This window comes from Anolis carolinensis, chromosome 3, assembly GCF_035594765.1.
Source record: "Anolis carolinensis isolate JA03-04 chromosome 3, rAnoCar3.1.pri, whole genome shotgun sequence".
NCBI classification, from domain to species: Eukaryota; Metazoa; Chordata; class Lepidosauria; order Squamata; family Dactyloidae; genus Anolis; species Anolis carolinensis.
This window is the reverse complement of record NC_085843.1, coordinates 178,203,699-178,224,518: the sequence shown is the minus strand read 5'-3', so window position 1 is coordinate 178,224,518 and position 20,820 is coordinate 178,203,699. Positions and strand designations below refer to the sequence as shown.

At 44.6% G+C, this 20,820-nt stretch overlaps 1 protein-coding gene across 1 annotated transcript in view; it reads left to right on the top strand.

Annotated features, from left to right (window-relative positions):
• The first annotated feature begins 12,771 nt into the window (after positions 1 to 12,771).
• The window catches only part of ret (ret proto-oncogene), a 167,513-nt gene continuing 159,464 nt past the window's right edge, over positions 12,772 to 20,820 (top strand). The window contains exon 1 of the mRNA XM_062975848.1: positions 12,772 to 13,240. Coding sequence (XP_062831918.1) covers positions 13,195 to 13,240 — 46 coding nt within the window. The 5' untranslated portion in view covers positions 12,772 to 13,194. The remainder of the gene's footprint in view (positions 13,241 to 20,820) is intronic.

Genomic DNA, 20,820 nt, shown 5'->3' with positions numbered 1-20,820 from the left:
GGATTCTCTTCCACTTTTAATCTGTTATATATATTGGGTTGTTCTGTGCCTTTAAGTTGTTCCAGTCTCACAATTCTATGTCCCTCATCGTCTCCTTGTCACCTCCTCGTCGTCTCCTCGTCGTCTCCACGCCCAGTATCTCCTGTCCCTTATCCCTCTCCTTTCGATAGGCTCCTTTCTTCTTCGACGTCCTTTCTGGTTTTGTAAAGCCTTTCACTTCCTGGCTAGTTGTGTCGGGTTCCCTCTGACGCCAGTTCTGCTCTCACTTTTCTTTTTTCTTTTTCCCCCCTTTATGTTTCCAGCAGACTGTATTTAATGATGCACCGCTCAGAGATTGTATTTCCGCCCTTAATGAGGCCTCACCGTGCCTTCCGATGCCCTTCCTTTGGCGGATATCCTCTTAAGCTGCAAGTTATCTCCGGCACTCTTCCAAATATGGGCAGCTGGAGATTTGTTTACACGAAGGGCTCGCTAGACACAACACACTTTCCTCTCAAGGTCAGTCACCATTAAGAATTGTTCTTCAATTGTCCCAAATAGGTTATTTAAACAATCCTTTGCTTGGGAGAAAATTCTATTAATTTCGTAAAATTTTTTTAAAGTTATTTTAACTTGTTAGAGATAACCACCTTCCCAATATTCTATATTCCAATAGTTTCAATAGTCGCTGCGTTAGGATCTTTGTTCTTTCTCTTCTTAAGCTTTCCACTGAACCCGGTATTCACTGATTAGGGAAAGAATTTATTTCTTACTGGTTAACGTGCCTCTTGGACTCTTCTTGCTTCTTCTTCTTTAAAATAATGTGAGCCGGGCTGGCAGTAAATGCGGGTCTTGCACCCGCTGCCGCTAATGCGATCCGCGATCCCCGCACTCTCCCGGATCCATATGCCTCGGATCCACAAGAAGATGGGAGCTAAAAGCTCTAACCCAATCGCTTGTTTAGCGGTGGTCGGCTGGGAGCTCTCAGCAGACCCGACCTACCGCCATCGTGGCTCACCGGAAGTCTTATTTCCCCTCATTCTTTATGTGACTGCAGCCAGACATCCCCTTCGTATGCCTGCTTCAGCTCGCCCTTCCATACTTTCCCCCCAGTCATAATTGCGGTGAGATTGCTGTCTCTCTTTGCCTGCGCCTGAGTTAGTGCTGCTAGGTCCCACTGCCTGTCTGAGAAGATGCTCCCCTCAGATTCTTGGGAGTTTCCCCCATGTTGAGGCATATGGGAGAGGGCATCGGCTAGCACATTATGTTTCTCCTTGAAGAATTTCAGCTTGAAATCGAAACGGCTGAAATACTGCGCCCACGTTATCTGCTTCGCTGAAAGCTTGCGGGGGGACCTTAGGTACTGCAAATTCTTGTGGTCTGTCCATACCTCGAAAGGTGTCCTGCTACCCTCCAAAAAGTGCCTCCAGCTTTCTAATACTTTCAATATCGCTAACGCCTCCCTTTCTGTGACACCCCTGGCTGCGTGAGCACTGGAAACCAATACACTGAGGCCAATAAACAATCTAATATCTTTATTAAGGAATTAAAATGAAAACAAGTAGAAAGTAGTCCATCAATAGACCTTTCAGGAAAGGTCAAATATAGTCCAGTAATATATTGTCCAATATATAATATTAGAGTTTAAAGTTGTAATCCAAAAAACCGAAACGCACTCAAACTTCCAAGCAGTTTGAGTGGGGAAAATGTCCAAGTCTTTCACTAGAGTTCAGAACAAGTCCAAAGGCAAGAAACTGGAAACAAGGCTGGATACATGGCACGACAAAACAAGACTGGATTCACGGCAAGACAAGTCAAGGAACACGGCTTGGCAAGGCACGAAAAGGCTGGAAGGCAGTGGACTTAAACGCAGTCCACACTTGGCTGGAAGCGAAGTTAATCCTCCAAATTCACACATTGACTCCGCGAGGACTAGCCAGTGCGGGGAACTTTTAAAGAACTTCAAATCTTTCTACAAAGCAGGTGTCCAGTGCTCCTTTTCCCAAGGGAAAAGAACTGAAACAACATCTTCGTCCAGATGCGATCCTCCCTGAGAACTCTCAGGGGAAACGAGCTAATTAGCACTTTCCCTGGCCGCTAATCGGGCGCTTTTTCGTGTTTGCGCTTTCTCTGAGCGGCTAGCTTCCCAAAACTCCCTTCTCGCGAAGGGGGGAAAGGTGCTGGGAATAGGCGCCTGTTCAAGGTCCTTTTTAATGAGCCCCGGGCTAGAATTGTCAACAAAAGGCATCTGGAAAGGAACAGCCTCTTGCTGAAATGGCAGAAATCCCATTTCTTCATCACTGTGATCCATAATGGTGCCAGGGTCATGACCCAGAGGGCCATGTCACATCACACTTTCCCAAATTGGCCAGCGTTTCTCTGCTTCACTGAACTTTTTTGACAAGTAACTGCATGGTCTAAGGTTCCTCTCTTTATCCCCCTGCAGTAAAACCACCCCATATGCACAATCTGATGCATCATAATGTACCACAAATGGTTTGGAGATATCCGGGTGTTGTAGAATGGGTTCCTTGGTGAATCTCTTTTTTAGCGTCTGAAAAGCTTCCTGGCACTCTAATGTCCATGTCAGCTTGACCCCTGGGGATCTGACTTTGGCTGTTTCACCCCTCCCTTTTGTTTTCAACAGGTCCGTGAGGGGCATCGTGAGTTGCGCAAAGTCTTTGATAAATGCCTTATAGAAGTTCCCAAAGCCTATGAACGATTACAGTTGTTTTCTGGTCTTGGGTGCTTCCCACCCTTTCACATCCTCCACTTTCACAGGGTCTATTGCTATCCCACGGGCTGAAATCCTATACCCCAAGAAGTCTATTTGGTCCTTGTTGAATTCACACTTAGACAGCTTTGCATACAGCTTCACTTCCCTCAACCTTTGGAGGACCTGACCAGTTCTACGTGGCTTTAATCTGATTTAATATAAGGATGTCATCCAGAAATACATAAACACCCCTGTACAGCAACGGATGTAGTATTTCATTAATCAGTTGCATGAAGGCCCCTCCACCCCCGCTCAGACCAAATGGGAGTACACGATAATTGTATAGGCCATAGGCACAGAAAAATGCTGTCTTCCACCTATCTTCTGGTTTAATCCTCAATTTATGATAATCCTCAATCAGGTCCAACTTCGTAAATATCTTTCTTTCCGATAGCTGGGCAATCAGCTCTTTCACCAGAGAAAGGGGGTACTTATTTATTGTACTGATCACATTCAGGCCTCTATAATCGATGCAGAGTCTCAAAGAGTTATCTTTCTTACGTCGAAACAGCACTGGGGCCCCCAAGGGGGAATTCGACGGTTCGATAAAACCCTGTTCTAAGTCCCTGTCAATGTATTTCCTTAACTCCTCCTTCTCCTTGATCAACATAGGGTAAACCTTCGCCTTGGGGAGTTCTGCCCCCGGTATTAACTCAATCCCAACTTCCACCCTCCTTTTTGGTGGGAACCTATCTGCCTCCTCCTCGTCAAATACATCAGCATAGTCGCGGTACTCTAGAGGCAGTTCGCTGGCTAATTTCGCTAGTCTGGCACATCCATCCTCTCCTCGGTTCCCCAGCTTCTTTCTGGCTCCCTGATTCTCTTCTGTCTGCTTTCCCTGGAAATACAGGCTCCTCATCCTCCAGTTAATCTGCGGGTTTGCCTGCTCGAGCCATGGCATCCGCAATATTACGTTATAGGTTGCCACTTGTGATACTACAAATGCTACTCCCCCTTCCCAAAGCCTTGCTTTGCACTTTATGTTTTCGATACTGTATCTGCCTAGCGATCCTGAGGCTACTGACCCATCTAGCTGTGATAAAACTATTGGAGTTTCTAGTATAGACTTTTCACACTCCAATTCTTCAGCTAGCTCTGGGGAAATGATATTTCTGGAACATCCACAGTCTATAAATGCTTTGCAAGTGGCCCATTTGCTGCTACCTTCCCGTCTGACTGAAACCACTAGCATTCTCCTGTTGTGACTCACCAACCCCCCGAAGGGTCTCCTGCTGATATTTCTTCCTCAGCGTGTTTCGCCACCGCCACCTTCTGCTTGGGCTGTATACCCCCTCCTCCTTTCCTCTGCCAGCACTCTGCAGCTCTGTGTCCCACACGACCGCACACAAAGCATCCACTCCTCGTCCCCCCGCTGCTTCCTTTTGTCTCGGCTCCTCTCCCAGCTGGGGGCTGCTCCTGCTTTCTGCCCTCCTTCTTCGGTCGCTGGTGTTGTTGTTGTCCCCCTTGATGCCACTTTACTTGGACCAACGTAGTCTCGACGCGTCCTGCCAGCTGGATCCAGACTTGCAGCATCTCTGGGTCGCCTCGATGCACCGCCCAAGAGAGGATCTCACATCTTAGCCCCTCTTTGAAGAGTTCCAGCTTTGTAACATCCGACCACTCCAGTACTCTCTGCCAGGCACTGAAACTCCTCTGCATATTGGGAGACCGACCTTTGCCCCTGGTAGATGGTTTTCAGTTTCTCTCTTGCCTGGATCTGCTCCAGCGGGTTCCTGAAGCAGGCCTCCAATGCTGCCAATAAGCACCTCACCAACCCCAAACACTGGTCGGGTCTGGCATGCAGTTGGACATAGCAGCTTGCCGCTCCTCTCCTCAGGACTGACCCAATCGCTCTGACTCGGCTTGACTCTGTCCGGAATGTGTGGCCATTGTCTTCCATGTATCCCCTCACTGTAGTGAGGAAGAAATCGAGCTCGGGGGATTCTCCCCCATGCTCTATTCTTAGCTCCTCTCTTCTTTGCTGGGGCCCTGGTAGCGGCAACCCCCAGGGCCCCACATGCTGCAGACCCCCCTGAGGTCCTGGAGGCCCTGCAGTCACCCCTTGCCACCCTGCGTTCACCAGGGGCACCAGGGTTTCAGGTTGGGAGGTAACTGGGGCTCCCTGAGGCCTCCCGTCCTCGTCACCACTCTCTTTCACCTGTGCCAAGCTCGTTAGGGTTTTGCGGTGGGTTCCAGCCTCTCTCAGCATTCCCTTCCCCTTCGGTGCCGGGAGGTCTGCAAATTCCTGGCTGCTTCTCATGCTTATGTCCCACACCGACCTGGCCCGAAACACTCTTTCTTCCCCTGGCTCTGCCAAAGGTGCTAGGCGTTCCATCGCTCGCGACATCATTGCCAGGGTGGTCTCAATCGCCATCATCCTCTCTTCCAGGAACGCATTCTTTGGGGGGACGGGAAGTGTGGCTCGCCCTCTCCTTCGGTGCTGTCTCTTTGCATTCTCCCACACCTCTGGGTTACCCCATTCAGCTGGGCATATGCTGTGGACGATGCTAGGGCCACTAGCTGGCCAAATTCTCCTTGTGTCTCGTCGGGAGGGGATCTCGACGGACCCCCTCCTGCTCCCAGGAGTTCTTCTTCCTCCTCCTGCATATCACATCTCATTGCTGCAGCGGGACAGTGCCTGCACTCTCGGCTTTGATGTCAGCTCACTATAGCCACTCCCAAATGAAGACACGAGACTCGCTTCATGCTCACTGGAAACTTTTACTTTGACATATAAAAAGCCGAGAGTGCCGAGCAGCTCACAGAGACTCCCTTATATACCCTCCCCTGCATTCAAAGTTACAATTCCCGCCGAGAGAAAACCCCACGAAATCCACCCGCCAAACCTGACAGCCGTTTCTCCTCAGGGTCAAGAGTCACAGGTGCCTTATCAGTCCGGAATGTCAGCATCCCTGATTTCTGGTGCCAGAGTACAGGCCCTGAAATCTATTATGCCAATTTGCTAATGTGTATGTGTGTGTGTAAAAGAAATCTCTTGGAAGATTCTTGCAAAGAAAGAGCTCTGCAAAAAGGGAGCTGACTTTTTGCAGAGAGAGAAACAATGTATCTTTTTGATGGCAAGTGGCTGAGAATGTCAGTTGGAATTTGAGCTTGCTAGAGAGAGCACACAAGAAGACTGGCTCTCTGAATAGCTATGGTCAAGTAGCTGATTTGAACATGCTATGCTGTATATATTTTGAATGCTGATTTATTAGTTATTTACTTTATGCAACTACAAGGACATTGTAAGATTGCTGAACTGTTTTATTTGACTTCAACTCTACAAGTAAAGTTTCCTTTGTTCTGTTCAATTCCTCTGCCTGGTGTGAGTTCTTTGCACATGGTGTTAACTGGACAATACTGGTTCCGCTACGCTACTCTATACTCTAAACCTTAACAAAATCCGGGTCCTGACAGGGTAGGATCAGTGCAGGAAGAGATAGGGTTGGGGGGGTAGGTATGTGAAAGGAGGAAAAAGGGGGTTAGTTGGTTTGGAGGGGAAGGGGGTTTGTGATTTAAGGGGGGGGCATTTTCAAACTGCTAGATTGGCAGAAGCTGAAGCTAACAGCAGGGGCTCACTCCGCTCCCCAAATTTGAACTGGCAACCTTTTAGTCAGCAAGTTTAGCAGCTCAGCCGTTTAATCCGCTGTGCCACCAGCAGCTCCAAAAGACTTTGGGTATAAACAAATTAAGTGCAACCTCTTTCCCATGGAAAAAGGGGGTCTTCTTATATGTTCCATGCACTAAAGTATATATTCAAAGCAGAGTGGGCCTTACAAACAAACCCAGGGCAGTAGAGATGGCAAAAAAGAAAATGGAATTAAGGCCCTATCTACACTGCCATACACAATCCAGATTATCTGCTTTGAACTGGATTATATGGCATGTAGACTCATATAATCCAGTTCAAAGCAAATAATGTGAGTTACCTGCTTTGATTATGTGGATTATATGGCAGTATGTAAGGGCCCTAAGAAGTCACTATCTCAGATCAGGACAAAGCAGAGAACTATAGCATTCCACAATGCAGTAAAACAGGGAGAAGAGGCTATTTTATTTTGAAGCAATCAATATGTAGCTCTTCTAGTTTTGTGAGTGCCATCAGGCCATGAGGACAGACTGTTCTACATTTTGTTATGACTGACTCAGGCAGTAGCCGCATTGCTCGTCTTGGCAAGTGGTACTGGTGTGTGCTCACTCCACTGCAGCATCCTAGATGAGCTTCCAAGAAAAGAGTGATGGCCTATGATCCCCAAACAGCCATACATGCTGACAAGCAGTATCGGTAATGTTACTGACATCATCAGGCTGTGTTTGCATTCAGGCTTGCAAAAAAAAAAAAAAATACTTCCCAGATTTTGATCACTCAGGCTCCTTCTACACTGCCCTATATCCCAGGATTTGATCCCAGATTGTCTGCTTTAAACCGGATGATATGAGGCCCCTTCTACACTGCCATATAATATCCAGATTATCTGATTTGATCATCTGGTTTATATGGCAGTACAAAAGGGGTCTGAGTCTCCACTCCCAGATAATCTGGGATCAGATCCTGGCATATAGGGCATAGTCATCATTGCTCCTCCATAATCTGAAACAGAGGGCATGTCTCATAACAGATGGAAAGTTGAGTTTCCAAAAGCACAACACTTACCTGAGACTGGACCTATACTGTCCTATATCCCAGGATCCAATCCCAGATTATCTGTTCATCTCAGATTATCTGGCATTGTAGATTCATATAATCCAGTTCAAAGCAGATAATCTGAGATCAGATCCTGGTATATAGGGCAGTGTAGATCCAGCCAGTTTAGTTTTCTTTGGAAGGAAGACATGTCATGAAGGCCACTACGTAACTATCTGGGAGTAGCAATACTCCTTTGTCAATTTGAAGGGTTGTCAGGTATTGATTTAAGGGGTCCCCTTGTCCTTAGCTGCAGAAACAGAAACAATTTCAGGCTTCTTCTGCACTACCATATAATCCACATTATCTACTTTGAACTGGATTATATGAGTCTACACTGCATATAATCTGGATTTTATATGGCAGTTAGAAGGGGCCTCCAAAGCCTTTGTAGAAAATCCTTTCTGCTGAAACCTAGTGGGGATTTTGAAAGAATGGCTCAACATTGTGTATGTAATGTATGTTAATGTTTTCTTTTTGACTCATGGTTGGGAAGATGAATGCTATAGCAAAGGGCACCTGAGGTGCCTATTTGTAGGAAGAGTTATTTTGCTATGTTCAGAGATGAGGAATAAATGAATTGCACATGATGCAAAAATGTAGCAGGATTTAATTTTCCCACAAGTTTTTATTATGCATTTCAAAAAAAAAGTTTCACATAAAGAAAAAAGGTGAATAAAGAAGGGGATGAGGGTTGTGAAGCTCTGGTTAATAAATTACAACTATTTAAAAGGAAGGTGATTGAGGGGCGAGAGAAACCTTACATTTGTTATAATTATTACATCTATATCTTCAACTCAAGTGCTATTATACAATTCATCTAAAGTTTGGAAAGTTCCATATATCCTCTATAAAAGAAAAGAACACATTCTTGTCATCCCACATCAACATCCATAATATCCGATATTCTTCCTATCTTCTTAACAGGTCTTTTATCTAATTTTAACTCTTGCCATATAAAGCTAAAAAATCAATTCTATTTGTTAGTAAATTAATATTGTGGGCTGCTGTGAGTTTTCCAGGCTGTATGGCCATGTTCCAGAAGCTTTCTTTCTTGACGTTTCGCCCACAACTATGGCAGGCATCCACAGAGATTGTGAGGTCTCTTGGAAACTAGGCAAGCAGGGTTTATATATCTGTGGAATAATGTCCAGGGTGGGAGAAAGAACTCTTGTCTGGTTGAGGCAAGTGTGATTGTTTCAATTGGCCATCTTGATTAGCATTGAATATCCTTGCAGCTTCAAAGCCTGGCTGCTTCCTGCCTGGGGGAATCCTTTCTTGGGAGGTGTTAGCTGGTCCTATCTGGAATTCCCATTTTCTGGATGTTGCTCTTTATTTACTGTCCTGATTTTAGAGTTTTTTTAATACTGGGAGTCAGATATTGTTCATTTTCATGGTTTCCTTCTTTCTGTTGAAATTGTCCATATGCTTGTGGATTTCAGTGGCTTCTCTGTGTAGTCTGACATGGTAGTTGTTAAGAGTGGTCCAGCATTTCTGTGTTCTCCAACAATATGTTGTGTCCAGGTTGGTTCATCAAGTGCTCTGCAATGACTGACTTCTCTGGTTGAGTTAGTCTGTAGTGCCTTTCATGTTCCTTGATAGCTGTGGGTGAAACTTCAGGAGAGAATGCTTCTGGAACATGGCCATACAGCCCGGAAACTCACAGCAACCCAGTGATTCTGGCCATGAAAGCCTTTGACAACAAATTAATATTGTAAGAATTCACTATGTGGCAGGATTTTTTTAACCTTCCAGTGCATAGGGAAGTTGCAATTCTAGAATATTGCCCTCCCCTGGTCAAGAAAAAAATCATCAAGCGTAAGTCCTGTTGAAGTCTGAATACATCTACACTGTATAATTAATGCAGCTTCAGATCACTTTGCCTGCCATGGTTCAGGGCCATGGAAACATGAGTGTTGCACTCTTTGGTAGAGAAGACCAAAACCTTTGTAAAACTACAACCCATAGAATTCCATAGCATTCAGCCAGGGCAGTTCAAGTGGCAGCAAACTGCATTAAATGCACAGTGTAGATCAGTGATTCCCAAAGTGGGCACTAACGTCTCCTGGTGGGCGGTGATGGCACCTATTAGGACACGGGGGCGGGGCCAGGGGAGGGGCAGGGCCTCCTACCAACAGCCCGAGACAGGGCTGAGCCTCTATACCTCTCCTGAGAGGCCTTTTAGGATTAAAGGGCGGGACTAGGGGCCTCTTCCCAAGAGCGCAAGACAGGGCTAAGCCTCTGTATACCTCCCCTGAGGCACTTGTTAGAACATGGGGGCAGGGTGTAGAGGTGCAGCCCCATCAGGCACTTGGGAAGAAGCCCTGCCCCCTCCTGTAGCCCCGCCCCTTGTGTCCTGGCAGGCACCACAAGACAGGGATAGATGCTCAGCCTTGCCTCAGAGCTCCTAACTCCGCCCATCCCAGTCCTGGCTACCCATTTGTGGCCACCTCCCCCTCCATCTTGGACTAGGGGAGAGGCTCAGCCCCACCCTCTTCAACAGCAGCCATGCCCACCCCTCTAATCCAGGGGGCGTTGAGTAATATTTTTTCTGGAAAGGGGGTGGTAGGCCCAAATAAGTTTGGGAACCACAGATTGGGGGAGGGGGGTCATGGATATTGCCCAATGGAAGCAGTGGGATAGCAGGTTGAATTCCTAAACTACAAGCAAGTAATTCTGGGGGATCTGTCTCTCCCTTTCTCTATCTATCTATCCCCAGGAGTTGCTTCCTTGTAGTTTAGGAATTCAATCTGTTGTGTATGTACTATGTATGTATGTAGGAAATGCTTCCCTCTCCCCCTTGACTACAACTTTTGGCATTGTGTTGTGTGACTCCAAGCTGCAGCTCTGGGACCCCCGACGCAGAAAGTTTATTAAACTCTTTCTTGCAAAGTAATAATCATAATAAAAAAAACTTCGCCCAGTGGGACTGAAAGCTTTGCGGCTGGTGTTGGGAAGCTTGTTGTGCTCAAGAAGTGAAGCGTCTGCGGCGTGAAAGAGCTTCCCTTCCGTGTGCATCTTGAGCCGAGAGAGAGGCTTTTAGCCGAGTATTGATGGCTTGCTGGGAAAGCGAATGGGTTGCTCCAAGTTCTTTCCCTTCTCATTTGTGGTTCAAATATTGTGCTCCTAAGCGAGAGGCATCCCATGTTGGGCGCCGACCAAACAGCTTGCCTCGCCTTCAGCGTCTTCTCACCGTCACAGGCAGGCAGAGAAGGGGGGTGGGGAGGGCGGCGGGGGCGGCCTACCTAAATACCCCCAAAAGGCCTCAGATTACCATCTGATCTGGGAAGATATGCAGGGTCAGCCCAGGTTCATCCTTGGATGGGAGTCCGCTAATAAATACAGGGTTCTGCATGTGATATTTCAAAAGTCAAACCACCTCTGGGGATTCTTTGCCTTCAGGCCCCACCTGCATTGCCATATCATCCAGTTTCTGAATCCAGATTGTCTTCTTTGAACTGAATTATATGGCAATGTAGACTCTGTAATGTAGCTCAAGCAGATTGGCAGTGTAGATTCAGTCTAAGGCCCCATCTACATAATAATAATAATAATAATAATAATAATAATAATAATAATAATAATAACAACAATAACAACAATCTGCCAACTGCAAAAGGCCACCCTACTGGGATCTGCGCGCATCATCCGAAAATACATCACACAGTCCTAGACACTTGGGAAGTGTTCGACTTGTGATTTTGTGATATGAAATCCAGCATATCTATCTTGTTTGCTGTGTCATACAATATAACAACAACAATAATAATATTTTTATTTTTTACCTGCCTCTTCTACACTGCCATATAAAATCCAGATTATCTGCTTTGAACTGGATTATATGGCAGTGTAGACTCAGCCCCCTTCTACACTACCATATAATCCAGATTATCAAAGCAGATTGCCCACATTACTTGCTTTGATTATATGAGTCTACACTGCCATATAATCCAATTCAAATCAGATAATCTGGATTTTATATGCAGTGTAGAAAGAGCCTTGGACTTGAGGCATAGGGTTCAGATAACAAGGGATATTCCACTTGAACATTAGGAAGAACTTTCTGACTGTCAAAGCTGTTCAGCAGTGGAACTCTCTGCCTCAGAGTGGAGGCTTTTAAACAGAGGCTGAATGGTCATCTGTAGGGGTTGCTTTGATTGTGTTTTTCCTGCATGGCAAGGGATTGGACTAGGATAGCCTATTCTATGGCCCCTACCACACGGCTGTATAAAATTCACACTTAAATGGATTATATGGCAGTGTGCCATATGTTCAGATAACTCAGTTCAAAGCAGATATTGTTTTATCTGCTTTGATATTCTGGGTTATATGGCTGTGTGAGAAGGCCCTCAAATAATTCAGGGCCCTCCCACACAGCCATATTACCCAGAGTATCAAACAGAAAACCCCACAATATCTGTTTTGAACTGGGTTATCTGAGTCCACACTGCCATGCATTCCAGTTCAAAGCAGATCATGTGGGATTTTATTCAGCTGTGTGGATCGATATTGTGAATTATCTACCTTGATAGATAATGGTTATATGGCTGTGTGGAAGGGCCCTATGACTCTAAGGCCACTTCCATACAGCTGTGTAAAACCCCATATTATGTTTTGAATTGAATTATATGGCAGTGTGGACTCAGGGCCCTTCCACAGTCATGTAACCCAGGATATCAAGGTAGAAAATCCCACAATATCTGCTTTGAATTGGGCTATCTGAGGGCCCTTCTACACAGCCCTATATCCCAGAATATCAAGGCAGGAAATCCCACAGTATCTTTTTTGAACTGGACTATATGGCAGTGTGGGCTCAGATAACCCAGTTCAAAGCAGATATTGTGGGGGTTTCTGCCTTGATATTCTGTGTTATAGGGCTGTGTGGAAGGGCCCTGAGTCCACACTCAGATAATGATGGGATTTCTACCTTGATGTTCTGGGATATAGGGCTGTGTGGAAGGGCCCACAGTTCAAAGTAGATATTGTGGATTATCTGCCTTGATATTCTGTGTGATGTGACTGTGTGGAAGGGCTCTATGACCCAAGCTTGGCCTCCACTGCCCTACAGGATAGAAATGGTCCATGCTAAGTCCTAAGGGTCTCTTTCACCCATCTTGCGGTCAGCGTGACACTGTTATGTAGGTGTCAACAACATCCTGGAAGATGCAGGAAGAAGGTGCGCACGCTCGGGACTTCCATGCATCTTTCAGAGGAGGGGGGGGGGGGCTGGCGCGAGCCCTCCCCTTTCTCCTGCTCCCTGCCGCGCGCTTGTAATGGCTCCCCTCCCTTTTCCAGCCTCTTCCCTCCTCCCTCCCTCCCTTTGAGCGCGTGCTGCACTTTACTCATTAACTACAGCGGCGGCGGCGGGACGCAAGTTGCCCATTGGCTGCCGGGAGAGCGCCCTCAGCAGCCGAAGAAGAGCTCAGTGGGACCAAGGCGAAGCAGCGGCGGCGGCGGCGCATCCTCGACGCCTCTTGTTTGTTTCGGGGCGGGAAAGTGTCTCTGGTTGAGGAGGAGAAGAAGCAGCAGCGGGCGCGTCTCTTCCTCTTTCTTTCCCATAACGGGACGAAAGCGCTTCACCGCCGGGCGCCTTGGAGACTCAGGCGTTTATAAAGCGGGGAAAGAGACGAACGGACTGATTGGCGCTTCTCCTTCGATGTCACCCGCCGTTTAGGGACTCGGAGACCCGTTCCCACTTTGGAGAGAAGGCGTTTCTGAGGGGAAATCCTCTGGGATTATCGCGAGGGGGGGAAAGATGCCGCCCGCCCGCTGGGCCCTCGGGGTGGTGGCCCTGTACCAGGGTAAGTCGCGCGCAGACAGGCCCGAGGTTCGTTCCGACTTCTGGCCCAGCTGGGGGGAAAACATCCCTCTATTGGGTCGTATCGTTGCCATGAATCTCCTCATGATTTCTGGGGCTGAGGAGCCGAACACCTGTTTCAACGAGCCATAGTGGAAGCCGCTCCCGTATGCAGCAGCGGATCCTCCTTCCTGTGTACTTGTTTGTGGTATTCAGTGTTCTTGGATGGGGAGCTGACCCCACCGTGGCTTCCCAATACATACTTGCATTTCCCAAGTTACTCTGTAGGTTTGCTCTTAGTCGGAAATGGTTTATTTTTATGGTTGTAATGTTTTTGTTGACATGTGCTTCCCCGCTTTGAGTCCCGATCTGGGAGAAAAGCGGGATAGAAATAAACAAATAATAAAAAAAAATCAGGTATTTTTTAAAACTAACTCCAGGCAAATATTTATTCATTTGGGTTGCTGGGGTTTTTCCGGGCTGTATGGCCATGTTCCAGAAGTATTCTCTCCTGATGTTTCATCCATATCTATGACAGGCATCCCTCAGAGGTTGCCTGCTAAATACACAAGCATGTTAACAATTTAAAAGAAAAGAGGAAACCATGAAAATGAACAAAATCTGGTATTAAAAAACTAAAAAATCAGAACAGTAAATAAAGAACAACACTTTGAAAACAGGGTAATTCCAGACATGAAACAATAAGGAACAGCTAACACCTCCAAACAAAGGATTCTCCCAGACAGGAAAAAGCCAGGCCTTAAGGCCACAGGGCCATCAAATGCTAATCAAGATGATTAATTACAACATCCACACATGCCTCCAACAGACAAGAGTTCTTTCTCCCACCCTGGACCCTACACGGATAGATAAACCTACCTTGCTTAGTTTCCAACATACCTCACAGCCTCTGAGGCTATCTGCCACAGATGTGGGCGAAATGTCAGGAGAGAAAGCTTCTGGAACATGGCCATGCAGCCCAAAAGACTCACAACAATTCGTTGTGAGGTCTGTTAGAAACTGAGCAAGTGAATGTGGAAGTATAGGGTGGGAGGAAGAACCTGCTTGAGGCAAGTGTGATGTTGCAATTGGCCAGCTTGATTAACATTGAATGGCATTGCAGCATCAAAGCCTGGGTGCTTCCTGCCTGGGGGAATCCTTTATTGGGAGGTGTTAACTGGTCCTGTTTGTTTCTTGTCTGGAATTCCCCTGTTTTTTGAGTGTTGTTCTTTATTTACTGTCCTGATTTCAGAGGGTTTTTTTAAAATACTGGTAGCCAGATTTTGTTCATTTTCATGTTTTCCTCCTTTCTGTTGAAATTGTCCACATGCTTGTGGGTTTCAGTGGCTTCTCTGTGTAGTCTGACGTGGTTGTTAGAGTGGTCCACCATTTGTGTGTTCTCAAATAATATGCTGTGTTCAGGTTGGTTCATCAAGTGCTCTACTATGGCTGACTTCTCTGGTTGAATCAGTCTGCAGTGCCTTTCATGTTCCTTGATTCATGTTAGGGTGCTACGTTTGGTGGTCCCTGTGTAGACTTGTCCAGAGCTGCATGGTATAGTAGACTCCTGCAGAGTCTTGATTCAGTGCTAATCAAACTGGCCAATTGTAACATTCACATTTGTCTCAGACAGACAAGAGTTCTTTCTCCCACCCCAAACATTCCACAGATAGATAACTTGCCTAGTTTCCAACATACCTCACAACCTTTGAGGATGTCTGCCATAGATATGGGCGGAATGTCAGGAGAGAATGCTTCTGGAACATGGTCATAAAGGCCAGAAAACTCAAGCAACCCAGCGATTCTGGCCATGAAAGCCTTTGACAACACATGCATTTATTTACTTATTTAGAACATTTCTATATCGCCTTTCTCAGAAGACCCAAGGAAGTTTACTACAGCAATTACATATAGATATAAATACCCATCAAAGATAAAAAGAAAAAGGTCCCCCCACTGTCCTATAGGACATAAAATTATTATTAAATAAATAAACCATTAAAATTCACAGAGATAAACTATGATTAAAAGACAGCTCATAGGCTCCTGCCAACATTAATTAAAAGCTGTTTCTCATAGGAAGGTTTTGAGGTTCTTCCTAAAGGACAGAAGGGTGCGGGCTGCTCTGATAATTTCTGGCAGAGCATTCCAGTTTAGGTACCAAACTGAAGGTACTATCTCTAGCCAATTTTTAAATGCAGACTCCCTGAGCTGAGTGGGGAGGAGTGTTTCGCTGGGGGGGGGGGGTGCTCCCTAGAGTCAGCTCCAATGAGCAATCTGGCTGCCATACCCTGGACCAACTGCAGTTTCCGGACACTTTTTAATGGTAGTCCCACATAGAGATGCTATCCAAACCTTAAGGTTTGGATGTATGTATGTATGTGTGTGTGTATGGTTTGGAGATATATTAGTACAAGGTGATAGTTTGGACCTTTAACGCCATACATGGTTTGGGTCCAGGTTACCTAAAGGATCGCCTTCTCCCATACAATACACCCCACACACTTCAGTCTTCTGGGGGCATCAACTCGAACCAGCCAGAACCCGACTATGTTCAGAAAATTTCACTTCACTTTCTGTGATCATTGGACTTTAAAAAAATGGCTTGTTGTAGAAACAAGGATTGGTGAGAAAGCTTCAATTAAAACACCTTTCCCCCATGATAACTCTTCCAGGAGTGAATTTCCCTTCCAAAGGGTCGATTTCTCTCACTTTTAACTATTTATTGTTTGTAAGTTGGATGTTTGTAACTCGGGGACTGGCTGTTCACATCGGAATGAGCAACATATTTCAAAAACATAAGTTGCAGTTAACAACCAAATAAGGAGGCTTAAAAGAAGGCAGATCTGACTACGCTGATTTTTTAAAATACTAGATTGTCTTCTCTTCCATGATTTGGAAGACAAACTGATACTTTGAAATTTGCTTTGTTTTTTGTTTTTTGTTTAAGTTTAAAGGCTATGTAAAAGGTTCAATTTTTGTAAAAAAAAAACCAAAACTCCTTTCTCTCTCATCGCCCCCTCCCCATTATCAAATTAAATTGCCTTCATGTTGATAAATGGGGAAAAGGCTACAAGATGAAAAGTTATTGGCTGGCGGCACAGACAATGCTTCCTGCAGCTGTTTAGTTTCTAAGGCAAACAGAAAAATCCATTATCTTCCTCCCCTCCATCTGGCTTTGTTTGCCAAAGTGTTTCTGACGGTGTATAAATCAGGATTGGTGTGTTGTAAAGAAAGTTTTTCACACTCTCTTTGGGGGGTGAGGCTTCTATTTTAATCATTATAAAAGGACTGGAAAACAAAACTCAGAATGTTTAAGTAGATAGGTCAATGTGTTATCGAAGACTAGGTTGTTGAGAGTTGGGACCACTGGCCAAGTGTGATTTCCAGAGCTGTCATTCACTTACTGGTGGGTCATGAGTAATCATTTTAAAGCAGTCTGCTGCCACTTAAAGGCTTTAAAAAAATCTTGCACAAGAGGTTTGAGTTTCATTCTTAGAAGTGTTGACTGACCAAGGCAAGCCTTCTCTCTTGCCCTATCTTAAACTCCTTGCTCAGTTTTTAAATCAGTCAAAGAGAATCTTCTTACCTTTGTCCTTTGCTCATCCTGCAGAACTCACATCTTGTTGTTTTGCTTTGTTTTTTGGCTTTATGAAATCATAAAGCATTAAATACAAAATGTTATTAGGCATTTCTTGTACCAGGTCCCTTCCCAGAGGAGTTCATAATTTGGGTTTTGACAAGGGGAGAAGGGTGAAAAGAGACAGAGAAAGCCCTTTATGGTTCTGTACATAAAACTTGAAAACATTGGCTGCAAAAATGTGTTGGATAATCCAGAACGTTGGATATGAGAGTGTTGGATAAGCGAGACTCTACTGTATATACCTTACTTTAGAATCACCCATAAAAGCCAAAAATCATGAGTTTTGGGGACCCAAGCAGCACAATAGGAACTTGGCTGAGGTGTCCTATTCACAGCGTTGTCATATGCCAGTTTCATTTGTAACAACCATGCTTTTTCTTCAGTGATCTTAGAACAGTTTTCCTCCCCCCCTTAACCCCTTACAACCGTGTGAGTTAGGCTAGGCTGAGAAAATGAGGAGTGAATTCCATGGCTCAGTGGGGAGTAGATTCCAGATCTCTCAAAACCTAATCCGAAATACTGACTACCAAGTCATAATTAAAAACTCAATGGAAGACCTATCTCTTCTGGCCGGTCTACCCGGCCAATTTTAAATTGTGAATTTTAATCTGCATTTCGTCAGTGGATTTCAACTTTTATTTTAACTCTGTCTTGTTGTATGTCTTTTAATAGTGTTTTATCTCTTGTTTAATGATGGTGTATCCCACCTTGAGCTGCATGAACAGCAGGTAAAAAATTCATCACTATCGTCATCGTCATCATCATCACTAACTCTCATGCTTGAAAACATGATCGTTTGGAACTTCTTTTCAGCAAAGCTTTGCAAACTTTGTTTCCTTCTTTATCTACTGAGGTTGCTTGGTTCTTAAAAATCTTAGATAACAGTCCAAGGTGGTTGGCCATTATGTAGCATTCCTCCCAGCCCATCCCTCTCCTGATTCAGTTTTCCTCTCAGCATCTTTTTCAAATGTTAAATATTTGCTACATTCAACAACAGCATCAGAGATTCAGTTAATGGATAAGAAGTGGCCATATTCCTCAAGAGTTTCAGTGGATGATCCAGAATTTTGCTTGCATTCCTTTGGACCAACTTCACTTGGTCTCATTTATCAGGTGCTTTCCCCCTTCTTCACAATATTTGGAAAAAGCAACAACCTTAATGTACTGGAGGTCCTCTTCCTCAGCAACATACTTTAATTCCTTGGTGTCTGTTTTCCATCTGTGTCCTTGTATGGATGACTAATGCAACTTTCTGCGACTTGCTGCAAACGCTGATGACAGCAGTGTTCAATTTGGGCATGATGTCTGGCACGAAAGGTGATTACTGTGATAGAGAATTGTTTCTTTACTTTGAAAGAGATGTGATGTTAACTCTCTTGTGTTACACAAAATAATTATACTGAGAGGGAAGGTGAAGTTTTTAATATTCAAAATTGGTCAGATAAACATTCAACCTGCATATTCATTGAGGTTAAGGCAAGCATGGGCAAACTTTGGCCTTCCAGGTTTTTTGGACTTTAACTCCCAAAATTCCTAACAGCCTACTGGCTGTTTGCCCATGCCTGGGTTAGGGAAACTGAACTCTTGTGAAAGTGAAAGACTACGGATAAAAACATCACCTTTTTTTTACCTGAGAAAACACCTGTCTAGGAATTTCTAGTTTTCCAGCACAACTCTATGATCAACTTTCATGAGGAACTTAGCATAGAATTACAGGAAGACCTAGAGATTCCTAGATAGAACCTCTTAATCAAACCAGTGAACAGTGAAATCTGTAAAAATCAAAACTGCAAATGCTGAGGGACATCTGTACTTGTTCTTTAAGTGGTTTCATTTTAGAGGACACTTTTCCACATTTCACAGCAACTCCCCTGTGCCACTGTGTATACTATATGGGGAGCCACAGCTAATACCATTGTCCAGTGAGTTCACTTTCCAGATGTTCTTCAAATACCTATTTGTTGCACTTATATTGTATACATCCAGGTGTAAACTTAAAAAAAAGTCAATCTGCAGGTGCACAATTAAAACATAACATATAAAGAGCCTTTCCACTAAAACAGTAATGAAGTGTGGTCTGAGCCATTCCATGGCTTGTGGCCTGGTGGAAAGTCAGGGATTTTGTTTCATTTTGGTGAGCGAAAGCCTGAGGGAAAGTAGAGGAAAGATGCAGGGGACCTAAATGGACTGGGTGAAAGTGGGGAGGGAGGAGAAAAGCCCCCTACAAACAATCAGTGTAGGCTTCTGACAGGACTGATCTGTCCATCTCTTGGCAACCTGTTAGATAGAGAATGAAGGCAGAAAGAAAGATAAGTACAGTACTTTTAGTCTTCTGTATCCATAGGTTTTGCATCCATGGATTCAAGCCTGTACTGCTAGAGTTTGTCTTCCCCAATTTTTCTAATGTTTGATAGCTTTAGTATACCCAGGAATTGAAGTTTGGTCTCTTTTGTAGTAAGTCTATACTTTTTTGTGTATTCTCCTATTTCATGGAATGAAAATGGCTTGAAAATGTTTGGGGGAAAATGTGTAAAACAAACCTTGACTTTGCCACATGCTATACTAATGTGTAGGATGCCTAACTTTTGGAAAATGGAAATTTCCATAACCTTTTTGGAGATTTTATGATCTTTGGAAAGGGATGACCTTGTTAGAAGTCACAACCTTTTGAAAAATGATGCCATAACCTCTTGGTAAAAAGCATGACCTGTTAGAGTCATAACCTTTTTGGGAAAATTGCATTCGCCAGCATTCATGCAAGGCAACCAGGTTACTTAGCTGTTAAACTGACGTATCTAGGTATTTCTTTGAATGGTTAGGAACAATGATACAGGATTTGAAGTAGTTTCTCTGTATAGTCCATAGTCCAAAGCATCTCAGCTCTGAGAGTAATAGAGTTTCTTTCTAGTCTGAAAGTCCAATGAGATCTCTAAGCATATTGTTCCTACTGAAGTCTAAACTGAACTGTTTCTAAAATTGAGTCTGAGCCCTGAACAAGCCCATACCTGATCACATGGTCTGCAGCCCTTCCCACAACATAGAGTTAATGTAAAATTGCATACCAATGCACACAATACAGTAAGCAATTATATACATTACCAATAACTAGTGGAGGCTTGAAGAAGGTTGTTCTTTCCAACACTAGCAGTGGTTTCCCACCATTTTATAGATCCCCAGGTGTTCTCTGGCACTCATTTGTGTTAACTATTTTTATTAGGGACACCATTTTACTGATCCATTGTATGAAATGGGACTTGATCCTTCGTTTTGGAATCCCTGGGGAGTCCTGGGACCAAACCTTGGCAAATACAAAGGGCCCACCCTAGTGGTCCTGATTAGTTTGACGTCTTGCTCCACCCTCTTGAAGAGGATGTGTCCACCCAAGATAATTAAGGTGTTGTTATTGTTGTTTTGGTGTATCATCAAGTCATTTCAGATTTATGGCAGCCCTATGGTGAACCAATCACAGGATTTTCTTGGGAAGACTTCAGTGAGGGGTTGCATTGATTTTGTCTGAGAATGAGAGTTAACGGGTTTACATAGCTGAGTAGGGATTTGAATTCTGGTCTTCCAGATTTCCAAGTAGACAAATCTATTCCCTCCCCATACCCTTAGAACAGTGTTTCCCAACCTGTGGGTCCCCTGATGTTTTGGCCTTCAACTCTCAGAAATCCTAAAAGCTGGTAAACTGGCTGGGATTTCTGGACTTGTAGGCCAAAGTTCCTGGGGACCCACAGGTTGAGAACCACTGCATTAGACCCTTAGGCAATTGAAAGATTACCTTGTATTAGACAGGCTGCTGTTGTTATCCAAAGCAGCTGGTTGTGGAGGAGTAAAACAAATTAAGATAGCAAACGTTTATTGAATTGGGGTGGAACTCATAAGATTCTATAGATGGGGTTGTTGTATGTCTTTCGGGCTGTGTGGCCATGTTCCAGAAG